We start from the raw sequence: 26153 nt of genomic DNA, 5'->3' as shown, positions 1-26153 counted from the left end.
AAGTATTTATATTTTTACGGGCTGCTTTAATTTCAGGTAAATTAAGAGATAAGAACGTCTTAGTTACATACTTAATTCAAAAGTTATTTATCTAGTTTTGAATGGCTTTTTTCTGTGTTTTTGGCTCCTCCTCCTCGCTGTCGTCAGAGTCAGAGTCGGATCCAGAGATGTCATCGCCTATCCAAAGTGTGCCTTTTTTCTTCTTTTTTGCCTTGGTCTTGTCTACGGCGGGGGATTTCCTCTTTGTGCCACTGGAAGTTGCTTCCTCGACGCCTTTCTCCTTGTTCTCCTCGGCCTGCTTGAGTCCCTCCTCGAAGGCGTCGTTTACCTTTTCGGTCAGATTAGCCCTGGCTTCGTCGTACTTTTCGTCCTTAAAGTCGTGCTTGGGCACGGCCAACAGTTTCTCGATCTTTCGCTTTTTACGCTCCTCGGCCTCCCGTTCCCGTTCGCCCTGCTTCTCCAGCCAGGCGCGCACCCGCTTCTCCTCGTTGATATCCCGCAAACGACGACCACTTAGATCGCGGCAAGCCTCGCGATTGGTTGTCTTTTCAATTTGCGCACCAATGGCTCGAAGCATGGAACCGAATCCTCCTTTGCCACCGAGTTGGCGGAGAACGCAGTGAACATCTCCAGATGGTATTTCTTCCTCCAAGCGCTTACCATTGCTGACTAAGTAGTATTCCTCTGGTTGCAGGTTCTGTAAAAAAAGGCCACATTGCAAAATCCTATGAAACTTATACATAACGTACTCACTGTTTTCTCCGCAATCCGACTGTACAGCTCATTATATTTAATGTGATCTCCACAAGAAATTATATATTTACTGTTTATAAAAATATTTATGCCCATTTCGACGACCTTTTCGATAACGATTGTTATTTCTATTCTGCTTTGTGCTGCATTTGCTCCCGCGGTGCGTGTGTTAGAAAGAGAAAGCGGTGATGCAAGCGTTATCGGCTGCCCTAGGGTTGCCCCCTTTTCGAAAACGTTGCTCAAAATGACCTAAACTCGCGACTTAATGTGTGATCCTGGACATATTATCGCTGAAATCCCATTAAATAACCCTTGGTAAGTAATTTTATAAGAAAATCTTGTCAAGTCCATACTCTTCAATGCATTTCCCATCTTGCCGCCATTGCGTTTTTATTTCTCAGCAAGTTGGCAGCCCTGGCTCTCGCACACAAAACCTCATTAATTAGTTCGCATTTTAGACGACGAAGGTAAAATTTTAGCGACGCGTTCAACGTAAATTTGCAGCCCCTAAAACATTGAAAGTTTCGCAAAATTAATACAAACCGGTAGCGGCTAAACTTGACCGTCAAATGAAGTGTACGAACAGAGTGCAGAGCAAGTAAAATGCGGTAAATTTACAAACGCAGCCACGTCACAGAGAGCGCATTAAAGAAAAAAGAAGAGAGTGCGGATTTTCGCAGCGAAATTCGAGTCTGAACAATGGACATTAAGCGAATGCACTATAGTGCGGCGGCGGCGGCGGGGACGATAATTGTTAAGCCCAGTTTTCGGCACCGCTGGTAGGCAGCGGGGTCGGGGCGGAGGCGTGGCGGTTGTAGGAGGCGGGGGAGCGGCATTAAAAGATGGCAGCACAAAAGCGAACATACATATACGTACATATAGCGGCAAGCTGAAAAGGCAAATGAAAAGTCCCGCATTCAAATCGCCTTGGTATTGGTATATTGGCATTAGTTTAAATACACTCAATAGCCAAAAGCGAAAAAAGCAAAAGCAAAAGAAAAGTGGAGACTCATGTGAGCAAAACGCAAACAAAAAGACCAGCGCAAGACGCCTCTCTGTGCATGTGTGTGTGTGCGTGTTGGTGCTAATGTGTCAGTGTGTGTGTGCGAAAAAGAGACGAAGAAAATAAGCAGCAAATGAGCAACCAAAACCACCCCGCCATTCCCTTTTCGCCGTCTCTTCAGTTCTGTGACTTTGACTGACATTTTCTAGCGCCGCCGCCGCAGAAATAATCAAAATCAAGTTTAGTTCTATGCAAATTAAAATTTGATTTCGCAAAGTGTGAAGAAGAAGAACACGAATCTAATGCAACCGTGTGTGTCACCCGCCCGCCGGTTTCGCAAATTTCCCACATCTTTCTCTTCCTTTTCCCTGTTTTTCTTTCTCCTCATTTTGTTATCGACGGTCATTCATCTTCTAGTCGATTTTCGTCATTCTCCTTTTGCCCTCTTTTCGCTGGCGTGCCTGAGTGTGCGTTTCTGTGTGCAGTGCGTGAGTGGCCCAAAGAATTTGGATAATGTGAATACAGAAATATATTAATTATAAACTAAATCATTTTGCAAGGCCGGCAAGTTCGTTGCGATTGAATGGCTATTGTCAATTGTTGGCCATTTGCTTTGTTATAAAGGCAGGCAGTCTCTTTCCCCTGCTCTTTCCCACCCGCCTCTCTCTCGCAACGAAGATAGCTCACTCACTCTCCCCGTGTTTTTCGTGTGCGCCAGTGTGTGTGAGCGTGCGTCTGTGTGTGCGTGTCCCTGCACTGCTTTGCCGCCTTCTTTGTTCCCCTCATGTGAAAAGGTGAGGGGCGGGGTAGTCGATTTATATATCCATATCATTTGCGCCTGTTTTAAGTCCCACCGATCATGTGCCATTAGACCTTGTCCCACTCTTCCGGTTATCAGCCCAAAGCTAACCCAAATTTACCTCTCTCTTTTACAGCAGCAGCGATTCCAGGGGTCAGCTTCGAAACCCAAAAAGTACACTCAGCCTGCGAACTTTCACGCTGTTTAACATAGCTAACTAATTTTTGTACTAGAGCAAGAATAAGTAGTCGCAACCAAGTATTCATATGTACATTTATACAATCCTGTATATTGGAACGGACAACTATTTATAATCACAACAACCACATCCGGATCATCGTAGGATCGAGCAATTCTGAAATACCAACTGGTGTACACCAAGAAACCCCAAATCCAAATCCCAGGCCCCCAAGAAAGGAAGTCAACCGATTATAGACATATATATATAGGCGACTAATCGTATATTCCAAAACACTCCATTAGCGTTTAGTTAGGACAGATATATTTATACGTATACATATAGATGTTTAACGAAATTTTCAATTAGGCGCCAGATTAGGAACGAAATAAAGCAATAAACGACGAACCTCAGCGTTAAGCAAATAGATCAACCTACCTAGATTGAGAATATATAGTTTATATAATCCAAAAAAATCAAGCCAAGCCGAGAGTAAGTCGAAAGTAGTAGAAAATCAAAGTATTCAAATCTCTCTTGGAGTTTTCTGTTAGCAGCGAGCACCATTTAGATTGCCGCAAATACACCTGTTTAATTAGCAGACACTTATTTAGATTTTGTACGTAGCTAGGAACTTAATCTGCAAATTTTTTATACATCCCCTTCCGATTAATGCGGCCAGGTGCAGTAGTTGCAATTCCGGTCCTAGTGTAGAGTCAGTAGATTGTCGCTGTAGCCTAGTGTATAACCCGATCAAAAAAAAGCAACAGTCCCGTGACATCCGACAGCCATGGACGAGTCGCAGCCGAAGACCCTGTACGTGGGCAACCTGGACACCTCAGTGTCCGAGGACCTGCTAATTGCCCTCTTCAGCACTATGGGCCCCGTCAAAAGCTGCAAAATCATTCGGGAACCGGGCAACGATCCATATGCCTTCATCGAATATTCCAACTACCAGGCAGCCTCAACAGCCCTGACCGCCATGAATAAACGCCTATTCCTCGAAAAGGAAATCAAGGTAAGCTGATTAGCTTCTCTTTAGTTATCATGTGGCCAGCGGTCATTTTCATTCATTTTGTTTGAAACTACATTCTTGCCACACACATATTCCCCACAACCAAGCCCTCATTTTATTTTTAATTAGGTAGAACTTAATTGATTATTACCTATTAAACGAATGCTCTTCGCAGGTCAACTGGGCCACCAGTCCCGGCAATCAGCCGAAGACAGACATCAGTTCGCACCACCACATATTCGTGGGCGACCTCAGTCCCGAGATTGAGACAGAGACACTGCGCGAGGCTTTCGCCCCATTCGGCGAGATCTCCAACTGCCGCATTGTGCGCGACCCTCACACCATGAAGTCAAAGGGTTACGCCTTCGTGTCGTTTGTGAAAAAGGCGGAGGCAGAGAACGCCATCCAGGCAATGAACGGCCAGTGGATTGGCTCGCGGTCGATACGCACCAACTGGTCCACGCGCAAGCTGCCACCGCCTCGCGAGGCCTCCAAGGGCGGAGGCCAGGGAGGCGGAATGGGTGGCGGACCGGGCAATGGGTCCGGTGTAAAGGGAAGTCAACGACACACCTTCGAGGAAGTGTACAACCAGTCGAGCCCCACCAACACCACCGTATACTGTGGCGGATTCCCGCCGAACGTCATCAGTGACGACCTGATGCACAAGCACTTCGTCCAGTTTGGTCCCATCCAGGACGTGCGGGTCTTCAAGGACAAGGGCTTCTCGTTCATAAAATTTGTTACCAAGGAGGCAGCAGCCCACGCCATCGAGCACACGCACAACAGCGAGGTACATGGAAACCTGGTCAAGTGCTTCTGGGGCAAAGAGAACGGAGGCGATAACTCGGCCAATAACCTCAATGCCGCAGCTGCCGCGGCAGCAGCCTCAGCCAATGTTGCCGCTGTTGCGGCAGCCAATGCTGCGGTTGCCGCTGGAGCAGGTATGCCCGGTCAGATGATGACGCAACAACAGATCGCCGCCGCAACAGGAGCGGCGATACCCGGCCAAATGATGACACCCCAGCAGATTGCAGCGCAGTATCCATACGCGTACCAGCAGATGGGCTACTGGTATCCCCCTGCGGTAAGTGTTGTATTCTTTAAATACGCAGTGACCTAAACATTGACCCTAACTTTGGTGCTTTTCTGCAGGCTTATCCCACAACCCAGATGCAGACGCAATACATGCAGCAGGGCTACTATCCCTACGCCTACCCTACCAGTGCTCAGCAAGCGGGAGGAGTCCGTAAGTTTACTTTTCTCAGCTGCTGAATAATCGTGACCTTGGCTTAAACAGCTTGCATACAATTTTCAGCGGCTGGATACCGCATGGTGCCGCCGAATGTAGCATGGGGCGTGCCTGGAACTGTGGTGCCCGGTGTGACGGCTGCCGCAGCATCCGCGGCCGCTGCAGCGAACGGATCACTTGCCCCCCAAATGATGTACAGTGCTGCGATGCCACAATACCAGACCCAATGAGCTGAGATGTGACGCCAGCTTCGACGCCGTTTGCAGCATCCGGGAAGTCGACCCCAGCCGCAGCCACAACCACCTCTGCTGCATCAGCTTCCGCACCTGCAGCAGTTGCAAGCGCATTACGCACGTTTAGGTTACGTACAATACCGAGTAGTAACAACGTCGGAGCCGCTCCTGGCCATGCCGTTGACCAGCGGCAGCAGCCACATTGACGGTGGCAATGTATCTGGAGATTATTAAGGATGCGCGAGTGTCCAGTTTGAAGTTGTGGCTACGGTTGCGGCTGACTGCGGTGGAAGGAAGCGGAATCGGGGGTGGTATAGACCCCCAAAGTCGAAGGTTAAGGCGGTGCGTGGAGCTCAACTTCAAGTGATCCACGCCGGCGACAACTGAAAGAACATCAATTGAAAAGCTCCGGGCGATGGGCGGGTAGCTGTAACAATCTAATCCAATCTAAGTACGTGTTAAAATAATTTAATGATTTCTAATTTAAGCAGATATAGGCGTATAAACGAAACGGAAATAAAATAAACCGAATGAGAAATTCAACAAAAACAAACAAACAAAAACTGAACAGAGGAAATGCTAATTACGCGCGACAGAGTTAAAACAAAAAGAAAACAATCGAAACAAAAACGTGACAAAGCAAATTGTAATTGTAACTATGTGGATCATGTGTCAACGAAAACTGAAGACGGAAAGAGGGTAGTGTCGGTGGGATGAAAGGATAGCCACAAGCAAGCAAGCCGAATGCAAAACAAGAGGAAAAACAAATTTAGTCACTAAGAGAATGTAAATTCGAGCATACATATTGTATATTTCCAATGTGGAAAACGAAATGCGATATAAATATGTAAAATGTAAAATAAAGAAGCAAAAAAATATATAAAACAAGTGAGAAAACGAACGGATGCTGTTTTTTATATTGAGTTAAAGAATTCAGATTAATTATGCTTTCAAAATTTAATTTATATCATTGATGATAGAAGTGGGGTTACTATTGCTACAAATCTGGTGGAGGTTTCAGCATGAGTCTAAAATATAGTTAAAAAGTAATTAACTTTTGCAACCGTGCTAAAAAACTTAGTTTAAGGTAAAACTTACATACATGAATGAATTTTATAGCTTTAATATTCTTTAGTGAAACGCAGTTTATATGCGAAACTAGTTTTCATGAATGCTTAATTCTTCTGCTTACTTTCTCTTAATTTAAATGCACCTGGTGATGTCAGCACTCGCTCAATTCTCAATACACTACCAATGGTTTCCAATAGCGTAGCATTTTCGAGCATGACATTGTTGTTGATGATTAAGGATGCAATTGTGATGTTTCTTGAAATCGATTTTATTTAGCGTATTCTATAGATTTCTTTATATATATAGTATTATATGCAAGTAGTTTTTTTTGTATCTGTGTTTAGTAACTAGTCAAAAAACTCAAATTCCGGGTGGGCGAGCTGCGTTGAAGCTGGTTCAATGTGTCGCGATAAGCGACGGGCATGTGCGCGGGTGTAGATGTATCTGATCGATCTGATAACACCAGATTCATACGCACCTGCTAGGTACAACATTTTTGGGTGTGTTACTAATAATATAGGTGAATCGGAGACGATAGTATTTATGGCTGTAGGTACATAGATTGAAACAAAGGAACTAAACTAGACTAACCATACGGACAGTGATAACTATTAAAACTTAAATACGATTCTGCGCTGGTAAATGTATCTTTGTGTATAAGTATATCATCGGTCTTAGGTCTACGCTTACTTCTAGATTACATATAGCTTGTGGATGGGCACTCAATGTACAACAAAAATATGCTCTATAGTTCAAGGATACAATGGAAGTAGTTGTGAACTCCTTGGGCCGCCTGTCTGACAAAAAATCACTACGGAATGTTTCAAAAAACTAGTTTATAAAGCAATGTGGCCTTGAATTACTATCATAAACGAAGATAGGGCAAACCTACTATTCTAGCAACTCCATTGAAAAGTACAGATCTTAGAAATATATATCATGTTAAATGAGTATAACGATAATGGAGCTGCATGGCAAATGTTGCACCACATGGACATGGTGGTGAAACGAGGAAACAATACAATACAATGTTCTTATGATAAAACACAAGAAATAGCTGGGATACAAATCATAACTCACAGGTAAATACAAATGTAACAATGTTTGTGAAACGAAAATTCTACTGATTGAATAGAACCTTAAGGGCGAAAAATATGGGTCACATAATCAAAACTAGTGCAACTACAATGGGTTGCGCTCTGAGACTCACATCACAGCAGCTCCAAATTGGATTGATGAAGGAGGACAGGATCACTGGCTAAAACAGACTAGATGGTGATGTCGCCATAATCTTGCGACCACTTCTCGTACGAGTTGAGGCTCTGCGGCGCTACCGAGCGCCTGATGCGTTTGAGCGAACTGTGAAAGTCCTGCTCTGTGATCGCACGCATTGCACTGATGTCCAGACACTTCACTTGCTCCACATTCAACTCTCGAATGGGCTCCAATGCGGCGTCCTTGGCCAGTGCCGTTAAGTCGGAGCCCGAGTATCCATCTGTTATCTTTGCCAGGCGACGCAACGCCTCGGTATCCAACGGACTGCCTTGCTTCTGCAGCAGTCGATTTAGGAGCAGCTCGCGAGTCTGCTCGTCGGGCAGTGAGACGTAAACGCGCTTTGTGAACCGACGGAGGGCTGCCTCGTCCAGTTCCTGCGGCCGATTGGTGGCGGCCAGCACCACGATCCTATCTCCGTCTGGATTTCCAGGCAGCCCATCGAACTCCACCAGAAACTCGGTCTTCAGGCGACGCGATGCTTCATGCTCGCTGCTGCTTCGCTCTGAAAGCAACGAGTCCACCTCGTCGATGAAAATAATGGAGGGCTGCATGTGACGGGCTACGGCGAAGAGAGCCCTCACCAGTTTCTCGCCATCCCCCACGTACTTGCTGGTCAGCGAGGCAGCCGAAATGTTCAGGAAGGTGGCACTACATTCAGTAGCCACGGCGCGGGCCAGCAGTGTCTTGCCATTTCCGGGAGGACCAAACAGCAATAAACCCTTGGCCGGTGCACGAAGTCCTAAAAAGGAAGGTGAATTGGTTATGGTGACGGTTCTGGTCGCAGAATAACCAACTCACCCGTAAAGAGTTCCGGTCGGACGGAGGGTAGAATGACCATTTCCTGTAGAGCCTGCTTGGCCACATCCTGACCGGCAATGTCAGTCCACTCCACTTTGGCCCCACCCTCGACGATCTCGTCGAGTATAAGTTGCACCAGCTTCTGTTCCACTCCCTTCACACTAACCACCGGAGTGCTGGCGCCACTGCCACTGGGTCCGTTGTTGTTTATGGGAGTCCGGGAACGCTGTGGCGGCGTATTACGCCCCGAGGACTGTAATATAGTTTAATTAGTATTTTAATTTCTGAGTATTTGCCAAATGTGCATAAACAAATTTAGTTTACTTATCAGATACTCACAAATTGGCGACGAACGGCGGGAGGCGTTGCAGCTGTCTTGGCTGGTTGCCTTTGGACTGCGCCCACAGATGTTTTGGAGCCAAGGTTGCGAGGCAGCGTTTGTGATTTGTTGGCCACGGCCAAGTTGACGGGTCGTTTGGATCCAATTGTCAATTTGCGGCCAGATGCTGTGAAAGAATTAGCACATCAGAAATGGATAATGCGGAAGAATATAGTCTTTTACAAGTTTACAATTTGGCCAATCGAAATAAAAATTGTAAGAAAATCAAGTGCCAAGTGAGGTGATAGGGATGGACTGATCGATCTGGTTTTGGTGGCTTTGCGCGGGCGTGCGAGGATCTTGTTGGGTGCGCGTTAGCTGGTGAGGAACTTACCAGTGGGTTGGGCACTGGTGGTGGCCTTGGGCCCATAGCCACTGCTGCGCACCCTTAGCTTCATGGGTTCGTTGGTCATTCCCGCCAGCATGGGCTCCCTGGTCTTCTGCGGCTTGCTTCGCGCCTCTTCTTTCTGCTTCTCCTTTAAGGAGAGGCGCTGCATTTGCAAATCCTGCTCACGCAGAGCTGCTCACCGGATGAACACGTGCATATGGACATAACGGAGGGGACAACAAAAAAGCAGGGGAAAACGTGCAAAATGAAATAAACAAAAAATGAGGTAAACAAAAACTATGTATTAGGGGTATAGGAAATATGACCGGTCACTTACCTAGAAAATGGAGACGATCCCGCGCCATCGAAAGGTTTGTCTGCATCTTGTCGTGCAGGCGCTGAGCTCGATCCCACACATCACCACGTCCACTCCAGCAATCGACAGCTATGCCATCCTCCAGCTCCTTTATACCCTTTCGGTAGAGCTCAATTGCCAGCTCTTTATGACCTGGAAAAATAGGATAACATTATTTTATGCTTATTTTATAACATGAAAAGGAGTTAGATCCAGTATATTCAAGGAATTTTATAAATAATTTGTCCACGAACGTACGCTTATATAGCATTAGAATTTAAAAATCACATGTTTGGAGGACTTCCACACAATAAAAGTCCACCAAGGCAGACAACCCTCCTCCGGCTGACATTTGGGGCATCTATTGTGCGCGCGTTTTGCCTTATTGATTCTCACACTCGACAGACAACAAAAGCGGCTAGCGGGCGATGACTCATTGAGCATTCGAGCATTCGAACTCGAACTGGAGCTGCCACCCCCGTCGCCATCACTCACCTTCGTTCTCCTCATCAATTTTTAGCGCCTTGGAGATGTACTCGAAGGCGCGTCGATGGTGATGCTTTTGCTTGGCCAGCAAGGGATCGCCGGGACCAGGTGAATACCCTCCACCCGGTCGATTGGCGGCCATCTCCAAGGGTTGAATGGGCCTGAAACGCTGGGGCTGATTGGATAACTGCTGCTCCTGTCCGTCGCCTTCACGGTTCAGCTCCGAAGGATGGTTCAACGACTGCTGTTGCTCCTTGGAAGAGTTCTGCACCACGATTTCAATATTACAGTCGCGTCGGTGCGGGCGGTAAATCACCTTTGTGCTCGCACCGTATAGGTAGCGAAAAATACAAAACAGCTGATATATCAGCGAGCGCAGAACGTTGAAAAGAAAGATTATGGGGAACGAGACGACGTATAGGTTCTGTTTGTGAACGGAGGACGAGTAGCCGCCGTACGAATGGTGGTGGCCGCTGCGTGGTGAGCACGTTGTGGGGGTCAGGTCATCTGTGGTGGTGGTGTCGTCGTCGCCGTCGGGTGAGCTGCCCGGACTACGGCGATTCGATGAGGAGCCTCCACCGGCGGCAGATGAACCACCGGCAACAACGGCAGCAACGTTTGAGGCGCTCGACGAGCGGTGCGTAGACTGGCGACCACCGACTCCTCCGCCGGATGATCCTGCCCCGCTGCTGGACTTTATTGGTGACTTGGTGCTGCTGCTGCTGGCGCTGGAGGAGGACGACTGGTTTTTAGTGCGTACCATCGATATCGATTCCGCGCTGTCTGCGCGTTCAGCACTGCGGCCCCCCCGCTCTCCGTGCCTTAACCCCGTGAAAGTTGTACGGGGAAGTTATCCTTGTTAGCCAAATCCGTTGGCCGTGGCACGCGTTGGTATCGATGCCGCACAAAAAAACAAACAAATCTCGAATATTATTGTTGTACGTCGTTCGAGCTAGTGCTCATTTTGCTGATATCCGAGAGTACTGATTTTCTTCCTCACTTACAACTCTCACGACGTTGAAAATTGAAGCTAAGCTCTGGAGTCCCAGCCAGTGCTGTCCAACTATCGATTACCAAAACTAGCGGGAAATGTTAGGAAGTCTGACTAATAGCCAATTTCAAAGTTTAAATGGTGGAATGTAACGGATGAAATATAATTTGGGAGATTTTTACTTTAGTGCAGTATGGAGACATTTGTAATTGAAGGTTAGTTTGATTTATTGTCTTGTTTATCATTTCCTTTTTCTTTATACGAATATTTTTAACTGAAAACATTTAGTGTCCTTTGCAACATCCTTAACGGTTGGTTGCTTCAGGGGAAAAACGCTAACTTGGCATATCGTAGAGATCCAGCTGTCAATAAAGTTGCCAGACAGTTTCGGATCCGATGTTTTTGGATGGCAATATTAAAATTACCTGATCAATTTTAAACAACTGCGCGAAACAATAGTTTTGATTTGTTAAATTCGTAGAATTCTAACACAATTTCCGGAAAATTGGGGGAACACATCCCATTATTTGGCGCTCGCCCGGTGTGGCAGCCCTGGTAGCTGGGTTGCGATATATCGACCTTGATACACCAACTGCCATCCCCATCACTCTGGGTTGTTTTTTTTTTGCGTTTTTGCATAACAAAATCATAGAATTTCGGCCCAAACGCCAGCGATCTCTGACCAGGAGAGCACGAGCACAGGAGCGGGACATCTCACTTGGAGAGCAGTCGGAATGGGACAGTACACGGCGTCGCAGCGCAAGAATGTTAGGATCCTGCTCGTGGGCGACGCCGGGGTGGGTAAGACGTCGCTGATTCTGTCTCTGGTCAGTGAGGAGTACCCGGAGGAGGTTCCTCCTCGGGCTGAGGAGATTACCATTCCGGCGAACGTGACGCCCGAGCAGGTGCCCACCAGCATAGTTGACTTCTCGGCCGTGGAGCAGTCGGAGGATGCCCTGGCAGCCGAAATTAACAAGGCGCACGTGGTGTGCATAGTGTACGCCGTGGACGATGACGACACCTTGGATCGGATCACCTCCCATTGGCTGCCTCTCGTCCGGGCCAAGTGCAATCCCTCCCTGGACCGCGAGGGTGATGCCGAAGCGGAGGCGGAAGGAGACGCACAACGGGAGCCCATTCGCAAGCCAATCGTTCTGGTGGGTAACAAAATAGACCTCATCGAGTATTCCACCATGGACAGTGTGCTGGCCATTATGGAAGACTATCCAGAGATTGAGAGCTGCGTGGAGTGCTCTGCCAAGACGCTGCACAACATTTCTGAGATGTTTTACTACGCCCAGAAGGCTGTGCTGCACCCGACTTCTCCCCTGTATATGATGGAAGAACAGGAGGTAAGTGGTTCCAGATCGGATCTAAGTTCCGCAACTATATCATTGCGCCGTCGGCGGTTTTGCTATAGGTAATCAGCTTGTATTCTTCTAATAAAACTCCGCAATTTCAGCTCACATCCGCCTGCAAGAAGTCGCTGGTGCGCATCTTCAAGATCTGCGACATTGACGGGGACAATCTGTTGAATGACTACGAGTTGAATTTATTCCAGCGACGCTGTTTTAACACACCCCTCCAGCCGCAAATCCTTGATGAGGTGAAGGCCGTGATACAGAAAAATGTGCCCGATGGCATATACAACGATGCGGTCACCCTGAAGGGCTTCCTCTTCCTACACTGCCTTTTCATTCAGCGGGGAAGGAACGAGACCACCTGGGCGGTGTTACGGCGCTTTGGCTACAACGACCAGTTGGAGATGTGCCAGGAGTATCTTAGGCCACCGCTGAAAATACCTCCTGGCAGCAGCACAGAACTCTCGCACCGCGGACAGCAGTTCCTGATTGCCGTGTTTGAGCGCTATGACCGCGATGGCGACGGTGCCTTATCGCCTGAGGAGCACAAGATGCTCTTCAGCACATGCCCGGCTGCTCCGTGGTCCTACTCCACCGACATTCGCAAGTCCTGCCCGATCAACGATACAACTGGATGGGTGACACTGCACGGGTGGCTATGTCGGTGGACACTGATGACGCTGATCGATGTGGTCAAAACAATGGAGTATCTGGCCTATTTGGGCTTCAATGTTCATGAAAACGACAGCCAGTTGGCGGCAATTCACGTAACTCGAGAGCGCCGCATCGATTTGGCCAAGCGCCAAAGCAGCAGATCCGTTTACAAGTGTCACGTGATTGGGCCAAAGGGATCAGGAAAGACTGGATTGTGCAGGGGATTCCTGGTGGAGGATATGCACAAACTAATCGGAAAGGAGTTTAAAACGAATGTGGTTAATTGCATCAACTCTGTGCAAGTGTATGGTCAGGAAAAGCACCTCATTCTTCGCGACATCGACGTCAGACACGCCCTCGATCCCCTCCAGCCACAAGAAGTCAATTGCGATGTTGCCTGCCTGGTCTACGACTCATCCAATCCCCGTTCTTTTGAGTATGTGGCACGCATCTACATCAAGTATTATGCGGAGAGCAAGATTCCAGTGATGATAGTCGGCACCAAGTGCGACATGGACGAACGCCGGCAGGACTATCTAATGCAGCCGTCTGAATTCTGTGACAAGTACAAGTTGCTGCCTCCGCATCTCTTCAGCTTGAAAACCAACAAGAAAGAACTGTATACCAAGCTGGCCACGATGGCAGCGTTTCCGTGAGTACACCTTTTGTGATCCACACTTGGGTGCTTCTTTTGTAAGCTAATACCGCCTAGCCAAAGGCAGTGAAATACTTTTGGATGCACTTAGTGTTACGTTGGTTCATAAACCAACCCTTAAAAGTATTTCACTTTATAGTAGTTTTAGATTGCATCTAACATTCGGGATTAATGGTTACTTATCTTATTATCTTCTCTTCTACCCCTTTTTTTGTGTGATGGTTGGTGTCTGTTTTCTGTGTTGTTTGATGTTTGTGCACGTCGACGGCTTCGCGGATATGCAGTCGCTTCCAGGCCGCCTGGATACTGTTCTACAAGCACAGGTTGGTACAGCTGTGGGAGTCGGCGTAAGTGTTACCATTTAAATTGAACTCGTTACTAATATCAGCCTTATATTTGTTGTTCCATCTGCCACGGTGCCCGTATTACTTCCTTGGGGGCGCACAGATTCCCATCCATAACCGCTTGATTAATGTGGTGTGCGGCAGCATCCTGTAGTTCTTAGTTTTATCGTTACGATACCTTGTAAAATCCTGCCTATACTTGCCACTTCTAATTCGATTCTTTTCTCCCACAAACAGTCACCTGAGGCAATTCGGCCTGATGACGGAGGACCCCAAGCTGTGGTTAAAGGCGGGACTAGGAGTGGCCGCAGCTACCATGCTGGGATTTATAGTGCTGAAAACGATAAGTGCTGCCGGAGCCCACACCCGCTAGGCGAATCCACTAGGATAAGGGGACGGGCTTAACACACGATTACCCCGTGGTAAACACGTTGAAGTTTGACAAATTCATGTATCTTATTAATTATTTAATTGCTTGGTACTGTAAATCCAAATTTATTGTTACAAAAACTAAAGCAAACAATGAAAGGGACACACGCCGATGCTCTCATTCCTGACTTGTAAATACACTCACCAAGTTCACTCGCAGGAATTGGGCTGGAGCAGTGGCCAGTCGAGCACATTGTGTACGCTGCATTTCTAATCGTATATTAACTTACTTAAACCATGTTCTCTCTGATAAGTCAAATAAGCTATTGTTACCAGCATACTCGAGTAACGAAGCAACCAATATCGTGCATAACTGATAGTGATATGTACACGTACTGCGTTCTATATAAACCAATATATACGACATCTAGAGAATCGCCGGGTTTGGTGATATCGCACTTTTGTAAATACGCGCAAATCCCCTAGTATGAGCAATAAACCTATCTATATGTGTGGATTAACATATAGTGATATTTAATGGCATTCAATGTTTTAGTTATTTCAATTTCCCCAAAAGGACAGTTTAACTTTAGTCTGCATGATGAACTTGCTCTCATTCATTATAAAATGTTCCACATAAGCCATTTCGGTTTGTAAAAGCTTTAATAATAATTTATCTTACTACAATTGAGTCTGTACACAACTCTGGTTTGTCGAGGTCTCAATTCATACAGCAAATACTATTTTAATCCTACTTTTGTATTCCATTGATCGACGCCGCATTGGCAGAAGCTGGCGACATGCAGTTACCATCTGGATAACGCTTCTGGAACTGCGTAATTAGCTCCGGGTCCACCAGTCGAATACCATCTAGTTGGTTTCCCAGGGTTATCCAGTTCGGTTGGATGTTGTGCGGACGGCCAAAGAGCTCGATCTTGCGGGTGCCCGGGCTTAGACGCTCGATAATACCATAAATCTCATCCGGCTTGTGAGAGGTGGCCCGCACCTCCGCCACGATCACATCGCAATCGAGTCCGCGGTTAAGGTTTGTGGGATTGCCCTTCATGCCCACCAAACAATGCTCCTTGCCGTGGTTTAGCCAGTGACCAGTGCGCCCAGTGCGAATAATCCGCTGCAATTGGTTGGTCTTTACCCAGATGAGTTCGTCCACGCGCTCATAGCCCCACAACTTGAGGCAGTCGCGGCCAAGTTCCATGGCTCGTCCTGTGACCCACAGAAAGATCAAACCGTCATCCTGAAGTGCCGGCACGCCCAGGGCTCTCATTTCATCGTCCGACATTGTGCCGTAGGGCAATTCCATGTGGATATCCCAGGGAGGATCGGCCATCACCACAGCGAACTTTCCCAGCACCGTCATGTCCAAGAAGCGTAGGTCGCATTGAATCCATTGCGGCGGATAGAGCATGCAACTGGAGTCTACGCTTCGCTTGAGGCTCAATTTGGTTTTCACATCCGTGGGCTTGTTTGTGTTTATATGCGGCAGGGTGTCCACCTCATAATGCACGTACTTGCAGGTGGCCATGTGAAAGCAGGTGTTTAGGAAGCTGCAGTCCCCCAGAGATTCGTCCGTGTGAGCCTGGATGATCTTTTTGAAATGCAGTTTGGTGCACTTGTCTGTTGTCTCACTGCCGCAGGTATCGCTGCCATCGGTGGATTCCTGCGACTCGGCTTCGCAATTGTTTATAACTTCCGCGATGATTTCTCCATCCTCGGCTGCAGATTCTGTCTTGGGTACCTTACCGCTGACGCTCTCGCCCGCATCAACATCCGGGTGAAGGTCCTTCTGGTCTCTTCTTTCTTGTTTCTTCTTGGCCGCCATCTCGGCGGTGGCTTGTTGAGCCTTCAGGCACTCGACTTTTGTGCCGTGGGAGCAAAACTCCATGACCTGCGCTCCGCCGTGGGACTTAAACTTCTCAGCCACGGATCGCTCTTTGGCCGTAGGCTTAGTAAGCAGCTCAAGGATCTCCTCGCCCACCTGCTTACTCTGCTTTTCGCGGGTGGAAGGCATGGACAGCAGCATCATAATGTCGTCCGGAGCATCCAGGCTTGTTGACTCTTTCCGCGCTACAGTGGACTCCAGTTTTATTGTCTTCTCCTGTGGCTGATCAACATCGTCGACTTCCACTGTAAAATCAACAGCAAATTATTACAAATATTAGTCTTATGAGAGAAGTAATTTCTGTGAGACCCACACTTCCTCTTGGCCTCCTCCTCCTTTTGCTGACACGTATCGTTGGTGTCCTCCAGGATCTCCTTTAGCTCCTTGGGCTGAACAGAGATGATTTCGCAGCCGGCCTCGGTGCCGATGGTCACGTTCCGAATCACAATGGCACCCTGGTTGGCCAGTTTGCCTAAAATGAAGTTCACCATCTCTAGACTGCTGCCGGCAATCTTTTCCACCACCTGCGTGGAGACAATGGGCAGGGCCAGGGAGCAGGAACTGAGGGCCTGCAGCACCTCCTTTTGTACCTCCAAGTCAGCCTCAACTGAAAATGCGGAAACATATTCGTTTTTGTGGCTCCAACTTGTTGCAATTGCCGGTGCTCACCGAGTTCCTTTTTGGGATTCGTCAGATCCTCCTGAATGTCCGAGAGAATCTCGATACGCTCCTTCTTGCGCTTTTCCAGCTTCTCGCGGAGCGTGTTCCGCTTTGTCTTGAGTGATTTTATGTCCCACGCATCTGCCATTGTTTATAAAACGCTGCCGGCCTTTGGTAAACAATGAAATTTTTTTTACAAAGGCTGGCAATGTGACCGTGTTCACAGTGCAGGTAAACACGTTGCATTAAAATACTAAACCAGGGTAATCTACATATACATTTTACACAAGTAAATTTTAAATCACCATCAAGAACATTAAAAAGGCCAGTGTTGGAGTAGGCAAGCATTAAAAATTTAAATTTAAAAACAATAAAAGTAATAACATTGCTGTGCCCCCATTATATTTTGTATTCTTATTTTTATGATTTATTGATTGCTATATACGATTTTACCTGTACCGCCCAGTTGATATTTTCAAGGAATCCGCTCTGGCCACACTGCTCCGCTTCCCATCGCAAAAAGCGGAAGCTGTGACATAGCTGCTCCGCAACATTTTGCCCAATAAAACGTGCCGAAACGCATAAATATTTGATGAAAACCGCTCCAATCGTAAATAATAACCCAATCAGTTTGATCTCTGATCGACTCGTGATAAAAACGCGCGCGAGTGTTGAAGAGAAAGAGAGCGAGTGCCGCCTTTAGCTTGCTCCCCGAAATTCGTGGCGTTTTCTTTTTTGTTTATGCGCGCAAGAGAGAGAGCAAAGCATAAAGTGCGCGCACACACACACAGTCACAAGCGCGTACACAGAAGTGGGGATTTGCGAAAATCTCGTATGTGTGTGTGTGCGCATAGCATTTGCACACATTGTTATTGTTGGGACGTGATACAGAGAGAGTGGCGAGAGCGAGAGAGTGAGGCAGCTGAACTGGGGCCAGATTTATAACGCGACATTCGCACTTTTACTCTGGAGCATGACGGTTCTTTCGCGGCACTTTCGACGCGATCCAAAGCTGCATCACAAGCAGCAGCAGCTTCCGAGTCCGTTCCGAATCCAAATCCGATTCCGATTGCGAGTCGCTAGCAGCCGAAGAGGAGGAGCTGTCTAATCCGCAACAGACTCCGCAGCGCGTACATACATATTGATTCAGTGCGAGTGCAGTTGCAGCGCGCGCCCCATCACAACAACAAGAAAGAAAGAACGAAAGAAAGAAGAAAAACACACCCCCACCAACCACCCTCGTTTTTCACTGTGTATACTACAGCTTTTCGCTTCTGTTTTTAAGGCGGCGGCACGCCCTTCCCCAACGTACGTGTATGTCCATGCGTCCGTGTGTGTATGTATGTATTGGCGGGCTAACCCAGAAAATCGACAAAAAAAACTTTCGAAATATTGAATTGTGAAAACTATCAGAAAATCTGAAAATTATGTGCCTGCTCGACATATATTCCCCAGTTTGCATCGAAATAATGTGCACCCCAAGTACATAAACAACAGTTTAGAACACACCTCGTGTACACGAAAAAAATACCTTTCGTCGAGAACCAGCAAAGAAACAACATGAAGATGGTCGATAAGTCGTCCAAGTTGGTGGATAAATTTGCCGTAATCAGCGGCACCGGCGGCAGCGGCCCTGGAGGCGGTCCGCTCAACCTGCAAGGCGGCGGAGGAGGCGGCGGCTCTGGCGGTGGAGGAGGAGTATCCGGATCTGGTGGCATATCCGGCACGGCTGGCTTGTCCGCCGGAGCAGGCATGACCACCAGCCAGAAACCGGTGCCCATGAAGCTATTCGCCGCCTGGGAAGTGGACCGAACGCCGCCCAATTGCATCCCAAGGTGAGTGTAAACAAATTTCACTCATGTACATACAAAATGCGACGTAGGGACAGTAAAAGCATAGTTTCTTGCCAATTTTTGTTTTGTTTTGTTTAGTTTTACTTTGCCTTGTCAAAGCAAGACACAAAAATGCCAACTGAGGTAACAAGAGTGGTAACTGTTACTTAACTAGTCGGCGCTATAGCTAATTTGTTGTGGAAGCCATCACATTGCCACATAGCTTAAGCAAGAATATTTTTCATAGCCTAACATTGAATACATATAAATTGAAAATAATAAAATTGCTTAAAAAATTTAATTGCTTAAATAAGCTTTAACAAAAACATACCCTATCATTACTGTTGGCTCGAAGTAACGAACTTAAAGGTTATACATCTGATAAAAAGATAATACACATCGTCAGTTTGTTTACAGCTTATTGTTGATTTTCTGCCAATTCGGTTTCGTGCCGGGGTTTCCGTTCGATTGGGTTTTGTTTTGTTCCTATTTTTAGTTAACAAAAGCAGCAACTGAGCTAACTGTTATTTAACAGGTATTGTTGTTGCCGCGGACAGCGCTGATTTTTATTTATTCGCCTCGGCAAAAGAAATCGAAAAAGTTTTTAAGTGCATTATGAAAGAGATTGACTTTTTGAAATTAATCGATTTCATGATTTACACTCTTTATAAAGTTTCAAATACGCTTTGCTAGGGAGGGAATTTTAATCTACTATTCCTGGAATACAAAAATTAAAAAAGGTTTACGATCTTGACCCCTTCTAACCATAAATGTAGTAAAAAACAATGTCGAAATTTTTGGACGTGATAGTAAATCTGACCGCAATTAAGTCCCAACCTAACCCAATATTATGTTAGAGATAAGATGGAAGGTTTGAAATTAAAGTGAGGCACACTAAAGACTTATGAAATAATGAAGGAAGTAACATGTTATTTATGTTGTAACCTAAGATCAAGGGAATATTTACAATGAATTTCAGCCTGCATAATGGCTGTATAATGAAAAGTATTGTGAAATTTTAAATATTTATTATAACCCCTACCAATGGTGTATAAATTCTAGAATTTATAATTTCGCAATCTCTGTTGATAAGCTTCTATCTTTGAATGGCGATCCGCAAATAAACCCGTTTGTTTTGCGGCATTGTTTTGCTTGCTTTCTTTCATTCCACACGTCTTGTGCCATGTCTTTGGCCCAGTAACCCCGAACCCGAGCTGAGTAATGCCCCATCTCATCTGGCCGCTGCTAGTTGGGGTTCTTCTGGTCTGGCTGATAAGAATTAGCGGCCTATTTGCATCCGGATGAGTCAGACTGTGTCCAATTTGGCTCAGATGTTGACTCTGGACAAAGATTAATCTATAATAGACACCCCACTGCGTCGCAGAAATTAGAAATTAGCCAAGGCAAGGCGCACTTTTTGGCCGAGTTTAATCGCTTTTGTATATTTTAAGAGTTCTCAAGGCGATAAATTGGTCAAGTAGTAGACTGGCATTAATATCAAAACAGCCAAAAGCCTTGAACACGCCCATTTCCAAAGAAAGTTTAAGCAAGTGAACAATCTATGAAATACATGTAAAGTGAACTGTTAAACTGAAACAAGATGAATATGCTTCGGATGTTTTAATGTTTGAAGTGATTTACAAATTCTCTGTTATTTCTCGCTGTGTAGAAGGACCATGAGGCGGGTTTGGAAAGTATTTACTAAATATTTGATGGCCAAGGCCAAATGGGCTCCTCTCGCCTTCGTTTGGCACCTCACACCACATTTGGTGGCTCTTTTTTGTCTGTTCGAAAGGTCATAAACCGCTGATGCCGCCTCTGTTTTATCTTTGGGATACACTTTTCGAGTTTGGGTTTGAGTTTTCCGTCTTTGTTTTGCTTTGTTTGTTTATAATTATGCGCTCGCTTGGCTGGCTTATAATTAGAAACTGAAGCTAAGCAAGCAAATTGGGAATTTTTCAGTCACCAACTTTGAACTTTTCGCCCGAAAAGTGAAGAAGAGCGGGAAACTTTCACCAGAGCCCAAAAAAGCCAGTAAAGACGGCATATTTTCCAGTTGGCTAATTAAAAATCTCATTCTGGCTAATTGCAGCTAAAAGTAAATGTAATTTGTAGTTATGCCACTGCACCATGTGTCGTCACATTTCCTATTTCCCTGTTTCCCTACGACTGCGCAAATTGTATCTTTATGTTGATTTTATCTACGACCGAATGCGGCACGTAGAGCATATCCAGACTTTGATTAGGACTCACGCGGCATTAGCGCAAGTTTTCCTTGCGGTCGCCAGACGTACGTGACCCGTCTGATCCGGCGCATTTGCCTGACGACGACACGACCAATGGCTGATTCATCCGGCTCCGCTTGACCCGTCAGAGCAATCAAATTCAAATCAAATCTGAAAAGGGAATAAAGAGGGCAAACACACGCACACACACTCATTTACTTGGTGGCAATGTCAGGGTCTGAAATGCATTCAAGTTCGAGGCGTAGCAAATTATCCTTGGCAAAGTTTGTATCTGTGTATCTCGTTTTAATTTGCCTGATTTGGTCTGAGGGTTGCGGAAAAGTTGTGTGCCAATGCTGAAATACAGAAATTGCCGCACTGTTAATTCACTTTCATGGAAGGAAGATACGAGTAAATGAAACTTTTTCCATTCTGATTAACAATGCGGCGAAGGGAGGTAAATCACCATATCCTTATCTTCGGTTATACGCGGCAATTTACTTAATATTCTCATAAAACTAGAGGGTTTTGCACTCCATTAATTGGATTGGTTCTTCTTGAGGAATTTCTTTGTTTTACTTTTGTAATTGAAATACTTTTTCATATAATTTTCTACAAACACTTTAGATATGACTCGATTTCTTATCTGAGGATCTTGAGAATATTTGACATTTACTGAAAGTAATTGAAACTCTATGAAGGCTAGATTTTATTAGGTATCCCCTATCTTTATCTTTATTAACATACCACATTATTTGGAGTGCCTTTATCAGCAGGACACTTTTTCGGAAACATTTTCCAAACTGTTTGCTGCCAGCCTTATCATAAATTTGAGTGGCACTAATCCTTCCCCTTTCGCCTTGCATGGCGCTTATCTAGAATTGGTTTTGCTTGCGCGTTTGTTAATTTCACTGGTTACCTGAAAATTGAATTGCATTTCAGCCATTTACAAATCATTTATTTGGCGTACGCAATAAAAATGCACTTGGGATAGGTTCGGTTAATTTGATGTTTGTGTGTTGCTTGTGATATTTGTTATTTGCGGTTCGCTTCGCTTTATTTTTAACACCAGGAAATTTCATGGTTTTCATTTTCCCAAGGAAGTGGAGCACGTCGGATGATGGATTGATCGATGGTATTGGCTCCATTATGCGACTCTTTCTTTGCCATTTCCCATTTTTTTTTGTTTTTGATTTCTTGCTCAGGTCTGATTGTATTTTAAGTGCCCAGCTCTTTGTTTATAAATAAATATGAAATGCTTTGCGGCATTTCGATTTGTGATAAACATTGAGGAATGTTTTCCTCATCGTTTTCGTGTAATTTATAAACTGCGCCAATGTTTTTAGTAGAAATTAATTTAAAGCCAACCAAAATAGCCGAAGAGATGCGGCCAAAGTTGTCAGTGACATATTTCCCAGGTCCAATTTGTATCTCTGCCGGCCGATCGTGGCAGCTGTTAAAGGTGCGGGGAGCGACGGGGTATTGTATCTGTATCTATAAGTAGAATTTATAGCGCGACAAGCGACAGCAGTTGGCTGAATTTTTGTTTTTTCGCTGTAGCGCGTGTTTGCCCACGAAAAGTTAGCCTTGAACTTTTTTTTTTTCATCTGCTGGCTCTGTCGTTCTTTTATTTTGCACGAATCCAAACAATATCATCGACACAGCATCACATGTATCTTTTCGTGTGTATCTGTATCTGAGCAGCTGTACCTGCATCTGCATCTGCATTGGTGTCTGTGTTTGACAAATTGAATTCTATTCCGTTGGCTATTTCCCTGCATTCAGTGGCAATATTTTTTATCTTTATTGTTTATGCCGAAATGTTATGTCAACGGAATGGTTCGCTCTTGGTTCGAATAGAATTTGGTTGCTCAACGCGAAGATATCCTCTAGCAAAAGGTTAGGAACTTAATTCAACCATTTGACAATAAGATACATTATAGTTTACAACTTTTTGCTTTGCTTTCTGTGTATATCTAATATTGTCTCTAAATAAACTAGATTGTATATACCCCAGTTGTTGCTAGTTTTTCCAGGGTATACCAATTTACGCTGATAGCTTTTCGAATTGATTCTGGGTGCAATTTTAATGGGATTTACTTTGTGCTGTGTGCTGCTGGTGCTGCTGCTGTTGCTGCTGCTGCTGCTTTCCGCTGTCCCAACGCCATCTGTGCATCATCGAGATTACCGGCGACGAGTCAGCAGCTGTGCTTTTGGCCATGACCGATGATTCAGGTCTTCGGGTGTGGGGCACGCGGGTGTTTGTGGAGGTGTGTCACTGTGGGAGTTTAGTGCTTTTTGTCGGCGGGGGAATCACCTCAGCAATCAGTTTGCCACACGAACAGGAATACATGAAAACAAGATAAGAGCAGGGAAAAGAAAGTGGTTAGGCACTCGAGTTTCTTAACTGTTTCGTTGCGGCTAGACCGAAATTGAACCGAAAACCTAAACTAAAACCCAAACCAATCGATTTCCTGTTGCGTTCGCCGCGCTCTGACCCAAATTCCTCCAAACGAATTTTCCCCTCGGGTGATGGAGAGCCCCCCTTCAGAGACCAGAAGCCGGGCCTCGACCCAAATTCTCTAGTGCAGCGCGAGGAGGCGGGGAGATCCGAGATGCCCTCCCCTGCATCTGATGGTGTTGTTGGTGTTGGTGGTGGCGGCGGTGGCATTCTCCTCTAAGCGCATTAACCGCGATCCCGAGCCAAGTCGAGTGTCGACTTGAGTTGAGTTGAGCTGGTGGCGTGTTAATGCCCACAGCTGGCAAATCTCCTGGTCATTAGGGTCGATGGAAAAGTGCAGCAGGAAAGTCAATTAAATTCGATGTATGGCAGCATCAACCAGCAGCCGAGCCATGAGAATGTGTGTGTGACCAAGTCAGGTGGGGATTAAGGACAGTTTCCCACATTGTGGTTAGTTTCTACTTACAGAGTCGTTAGATTCCAATCAATTATACAGTATACCATGGCGTTGGAGTACTCAAGCTATTGATTTTCCCCTACAATACTTGCCATCATATCAAAGTTTAAGATCTAGAAACTAAAAGTCAGGTCGTCAATCAAAGTGTTTTATATCCATTCTTAATCGGCTGCAAGCCCGAAACCAAACAATGCAAAATTCATTTCCTCGACGACAAAGGGCGAGTGTTGTTGCTTCTGCTGTGGCAGCCATCCTGTCCTGTCCTGTCCAGCTTTTCCCGACCGTTGACTCATCCAGTGTGTTGGTCGAACTGCTTCTGCCTGCACCGGATTTTCCATTTTCCATTTCCCCCTCGGTTTTTGTTTGCACTCGCGTCCAAGGCGAAGGCGAAGGTGCTGGCATGGAAGCGTGGAAACTTGGAGTACCACGACATTGTCCACGCATGTCAACGTCAAGTTTGTTGACTCGCCCGGCAACCTGCGCCCAAGTGGAGTTTTGCAGCCACACCAACAACGACCGTATCACCGCAAACAGCGGCAACACGAACGGGTGCAGCAACAACTACACCAACTACAGCCACTACAACAACGCCAAAGACGGCAGCAACTGCAATAACAGCCGCAAACAACGAGCAAGTTGGCGAAAACTTCCGCTCCCCCAAGTTCCAAGTTCCAGGTTCCATGCTGGCCAAAAGCAGACAGTCCAAACGAGCTACGGATGTCAGCTGCATAAATCGTTCGCCTCCATACCCCCAGTTGTACCTTCATCCCCGCCTTCGATCTGCATGTGCTCCGGCACAGGGAAGTCTCCTCCAGACGATTCCTATCTTTGCACATATACGTATGTATTACTTAAAAGCTGGGTGGATCGATTTCCTGCGTTTAGGTTTATGTTGAAATGGTATGGAATTTGATGGAATTTACTAACATAAACATTTTGTAAACTATTAAGTTGCATATTCTCGATTTTGTTGAAAGAAATTGGAGACCCTTACACTTCAAATTCTTTCAGAAAATTCTTAATCAGAAAGGAAGTTGGGCAAATGGAAGCTCTACTGTGTGTGCACTAGCACCTAGCTGTAGATAGTGCCTCCCATCGAAAGCTGTTCATAAAAGTGCAATTTATTAGCATACAAAGTACGTCGTCTAGGAAGGCAGAAAGGCAAAGAGCCAGGCGTTGGCGGGGCAGGTTTTGGGCACGGAGAGAATGAAAACATTGAAAGTTGCTCCACCTGGTGGAGTGGTTTGGTTTCCTCCGCTGGCCATGAAATGGCCATGTTAGGGAGATTTGTGTGCGGTTCCCAAGCCGTTCTTTCCATGCATTATAAGCTGTTGACCCAGCATTTCATTTTGGCTCTAAACGGGCCAACAGATACATACATATGTGGCATTAAGGAAAGATTTAGAAGATATTGAAAGCTGGATTCTAATGGGGTTAACAAAGCTCCAAAATCAACTAATCTAACTAAATGTAAAACAATTGATGGGCTGAGATAGTCTAATCTATTAGATAAAGTTGGGGTTTTTTAATTATTTAACAAAACCCCTGACTCTAGTGAAAATATCGATTGTATATGATGTATTATAACTGACGCATTCGCATACAAAATCAATAGTTAACTAAAACATGATTAATAATTTACTTTTATTAATTATAAAATGTGGTGGTAGATGCTCATAAATTGAAATATTTTCAAACACACATTATTCACACGCTTGTGTCTTGTGTTAATGAAAAAAATAATATAACAAATACATAACAATGCTTTGCCAGTTTTTAGATAGTGATGTAAAAGACTTGAGCCCACAAAAATATAATGGAGTGTTGGTAGTAACACACCCATTCACTTAATATCCAATAGTATCGACTACATCTAAGCGAATCAAATGGCTGATAAAGCCATCAAATAATGTATGTGATGGCTTATCAGACACCGGCAGCAAATCGGTCCTCAATTAACCCATTAACGACCCTTCTCTATGCGGTAATCCCATTCAGACAGACTCACCTTTGTATTACGTATGCGTATGATCGGATGTTGGCCAAAGTTGTTAGCCCAAAATGCGATAAAATGCAAAGGCAAAACACATTGATTAAGCCGAAAGTGTGAATCGATTCGACAGCGGTGAGGGTCGGTCATCCAAAGATCTCTGCTCGAAATTGGATTTAACTAGTTGGTTTGGTCTCGTGCCGGCAAACTGCAAAAGTGATTATCGAGTGAGTCACTGGAAGAAAGCCGCAATTCGAAAGTGAAAGGTTTCATTATATCTATTTTCGGGTTTCTTTCGCCAAATTCGTGGCCAAAAAATATATATGTTGTTGAAA

At 45.6% G+C, this 26153-nt stretch overlaps 6 protein-coding genes across 17 annotated transcripts in view; 3 read left to right on the top strand and 3 right to left on the bottom strand.

Annotated features, from left to right (window-relative positions):
* Positions 1 to 5: 5 nt before the first annotated feature.
* LOC6607670 (replication stress response regulator SDE2) lies at positions 6 to 1198 on the bottom strand. The gene is made up of 3 exons (XM_002032399.2): positions 1107 to 1198; positions 754 to 1043; positions 6 to 697 (listed from the first exon to the last, which is right to left on the bottom strand). Exons 2-3 carry the CDS (start codon positions 847 to 849, stop codon positions 92 to 94), a joined length of 702 nt encoding a protein of 233 aa, XP_002032435.1. The 5' UTR covers positions 850 to 1043; positions 1107 to 1198; the 3' UTR covers positions 6 to 91.
* Positions 1148 to 6128, top strand: LOC6607669 (nucleolysin TIAR). 5 transcript variants are annotated; one of them, XM_032721773.1, is made up of 5 exons: positions 1148 to 1220; positions 2692 to 3748; positions 3921 to 4829; positions 4898 to 4991; positions 5043 to 6128. In XM_032721773.1, exons 2-5 carry the CDS (start codon positions 3521 to 3523, stop codon positions 5222 to 5224), a joined length of 1413 nt encoding a protein of 470 aa, XP_032577664.1. In that variant the 5' UTR covers positions 1148 to 1220; positions 2692 to 3520; the 3' UTR covers positions 5225 to 6128. The 5 variants fall into 5 exon arrangements, with proteins under 5 accessions (XP_032577664.1, XP_032577663.1, XP_002032434.1 ...); XM_032721772.1 differs by lacking the exon at positions 1148 to 1220 and adding an exon at positions 1272 to 1361 and having other exon boundaries at positions 2695 to 3748; XM_002032398.2 differs by lacking the exon at positions 1148 to 1220 and adding an exon at positions 1272 to 1361 and having other exon boundaries at positions 5061 to 6128.
* A 420-nt stretch (positions 6129 to 6548) lies between these two features.
* Positions 6549 to 10963, bottom strand: LOC6607668 (spastin). Of its 3 annotated transcripts, none has more exons than XM_002032397.2 (6): positions 9929 to 10963; positions 9416 to 9586; positions 9085 to 9270; positions 8711 to 8877; positions 8372 to 8624; positions 6549 to 8312 (listed from the first exon to the last, which is right to left on the bottom strand). In XM_002032397.2, the coding sequence occupies exons 1-6, from the start codon at positions 10680 to 10682 to the stop codon at positions 7567 to 7569; spliced, it is 2277 nt and encodes a 758-aa protein (XP_002032433.1). In that variant the 5' UTR covers positions 10683 to 10963; the 3' UTR covers positions 6549 to 7566. The 3 variants fall into 3 exon arrangements, with proteins under 3 accessions (XP_002032433.1, XP_032577657.1, XP_032577656.1); XM_032721766.1 differs by lacking the exon at positions 9929 to 10963 and adding an exon at positions 9692 to 9719; XM_032721765.1 differs by lacking the exon at positions 9085 to 9270.
* A 522-nt stretch (positions 10964 to 11485) lies between these two features.
* On the top strand, positions 11486 to 14836 carry LOC6607667 (mitochondrial Rho GTPase). Of its 3 annotated transcripts, none has more exons than XM_002032396.2 (4): positions 11486 to 12262; positions 12373 to 13577; positions 13865 to 13927; positions 14162 to 14836. In XM_002032396.2, exons 1-4 carry the CDS (start codon positions 11645 to 11647, stop codon positions 14295 to 14297), a joined length of 2022 nt encoding a protein of 673 aa, XP_002032432.1. In that variant the 5' UTR covers positions 11486 to 11644; the 3' UTR covers positions 14298 to 14836. The 3 variants fall into 3 exon arrangements, with proteins under 3 accessions (XP_002032432.1, XP_032577658.1, XP_032577659.1); XM_032721767.1 differs by having other exon boundaries at positions 11487 to 12262; positions 13865 to 13903; XM_032721768.1 differs by lacking the exon at positions 13865 to 13927 and having other exon boundaries at positions 11487 to 12262.
* Positions 14837 to 14937: 101 nt separating this feature from the next.
* LOC6607666 (N6-adenosine-methyltransferase MT-A70-like protein) lies at positions 14938 to 17065 on the bottom strand. The gene is made up of 3 exons (XM_032721769.1): positions 16863 to 17065; positions 16507 to 16800; positions 14938 to 16438 (listed from the first exon to the last, which is right to left on the bottom strand). The coding sequence occupies exons 1-3, from the start codon at positions 16999 to 17001 to the stop codon at positions 15045 to 15047; spliced, it is 1827 nt and encodes a 608-aa protein (XP_032577660.1). The 5' UTR covers positions 17002 to 17065; the 3' UTR covers positions 14938 to 15044.
* A 293-nt stretch (positions 17066 to 17358) lies between these two features.
* Positions 17359 to 26153, top strand: part of LOC6607665 (phosphofurin acidic cluster sorting protein 2) — a 34198-nt gene continuing 25403 nt past the window's right edge. Inside the window, exons 1-2 of one of the 4 annotated variants that reach the window (XM_032720928.1) lie at positions 17359 to 17463; positions 18309 to 18688. In XM_032720928.1, coding sequence (XP_032576819.1) covers positions 18414 to 18688 — 275 coding nt within the window. In that variant the 5' untranslated portion in view covers positions 17359 to 17463; positions 18309 to 18413. Of the gene's footprint in view, positions 17464 to 17490; positions 18689 to 26153 lie in introns of those variants that run through there. The other 3 variants (XM_032720927.1, XM_002032394.2, XM_032720929.1) reach the window with 3 other exon arrangements.

Source organism: Drosophila sechellia, chromosome 3R, assembly GCF_004382195.2.
Source record: "Drosophila sechellia strain sech25 chromosome 3R, ASM438219v1, whole genome shotgun sequence".
NCBI classification, from domain to species: domain Eukaryota; kingdom Metazoa; phylum Arthropoda; class Insecta; order Diptera; family Drosophilidae; genus Drosophila; species Drosophila sechellia.
Note: the sequence above shows the minus strand (reverse complement) of the source record. Positions and strands in the feature narration are given on the sequence as shown.

Coding starts and splice junctions, on each gene's coding strand:
- LOC6607669 (XM_032721773.1), top strand. CDS start 3,521: ATGGACGAGTCGCAGCCGAAGACCCTGTACGTGGGCAACCTGGACACC. Junction 3,749..3,920: donor TCCTCGAAAAGGAAATCAAG/GTAAGCTGATTA, acceptor TGCTCTTCGCAG/GTCAACTGGGCCACCAGTCC. Junction 4,992..5,042: donor TCAGCAAGCGGGAGGAGTCC/GTAAGTTTACTT, acceptor TGGCTTAAACAG/CTTGCATACAATTTTCAGCG.
- LOC6607667 (XM_002032396.2), top strand. CDS start 11,645: ATGGGACAGTACACGGCGTCGCAGCGCAAGAATGTTAGGATCCTGCTC. Junction 12,263..12,372: donor ATATGATGGAAGAACAGGAG/GTAAGTGGTTCC, acceptor CCGCAATTTCAG/CTCACATCCGCCTGCAAGAA. Junction 13,928..14,161: donor GTACAGCTGTGGGAGTCGGC/GTAAGTGTTACC, acceptor TCCCACAAACAG/TCACCTGAGGCAATTCGGCC.
- LOC6607670 (XM_002032399.2), bottom strand. CDS start 849: ATGGGCATAAATATTTTTATAAACAGTAAATATATAATTTCTTGTGGA. Junction 698..753: donor GTCGGATTGCGGAGAAAACA/GTGAGTACGTTA, acceptor CTTTTTTTACAG/AACCTGCAACCAGAGGAATA.
- LOC6607668 (XM_002032397.2), bottom strand. CDS start 10,682: ATGGTACGCACTAAAAACCAGTCGTCCTCCTCCAGCGCCAGCAGCAGC. Junction 9,587..9,928: donor AATTGATGAGGAGAACGAAG/GTGAGTGATGGC, acceptor CTATTTTTCCAG/GTCATAAAGAGCTGGCAATT. Junction 9,271..9,415: donor GGATCGTCTCCATTTTCTAG/GTAAGTGACCGG, acceptor TCCGGTGAGCAG/CTCTGCGTGAGCAGGATTTG.
- LOC6607666 (XM_032721769.1), bottom strand. CDS start 17,001: ATGGCAGATGCGTGGGACATAAAATCACTCAAGACAAAGCGGAACACG. Junction 16,801..16,862: donor GAATCCCAAAAAGGAACTCG/GTGAGCACCGGC, acceptor CCGCATTTTCAG/TTGAGGCTGACTTGGAGGTA. Junction 16,439..16,506: donor GGAGGAGGCCAAGAGGAAGT/GTGGGTCTCACA, acceptor TTGATTTTACAG/TGGAAGTCGACGATGTTGAT.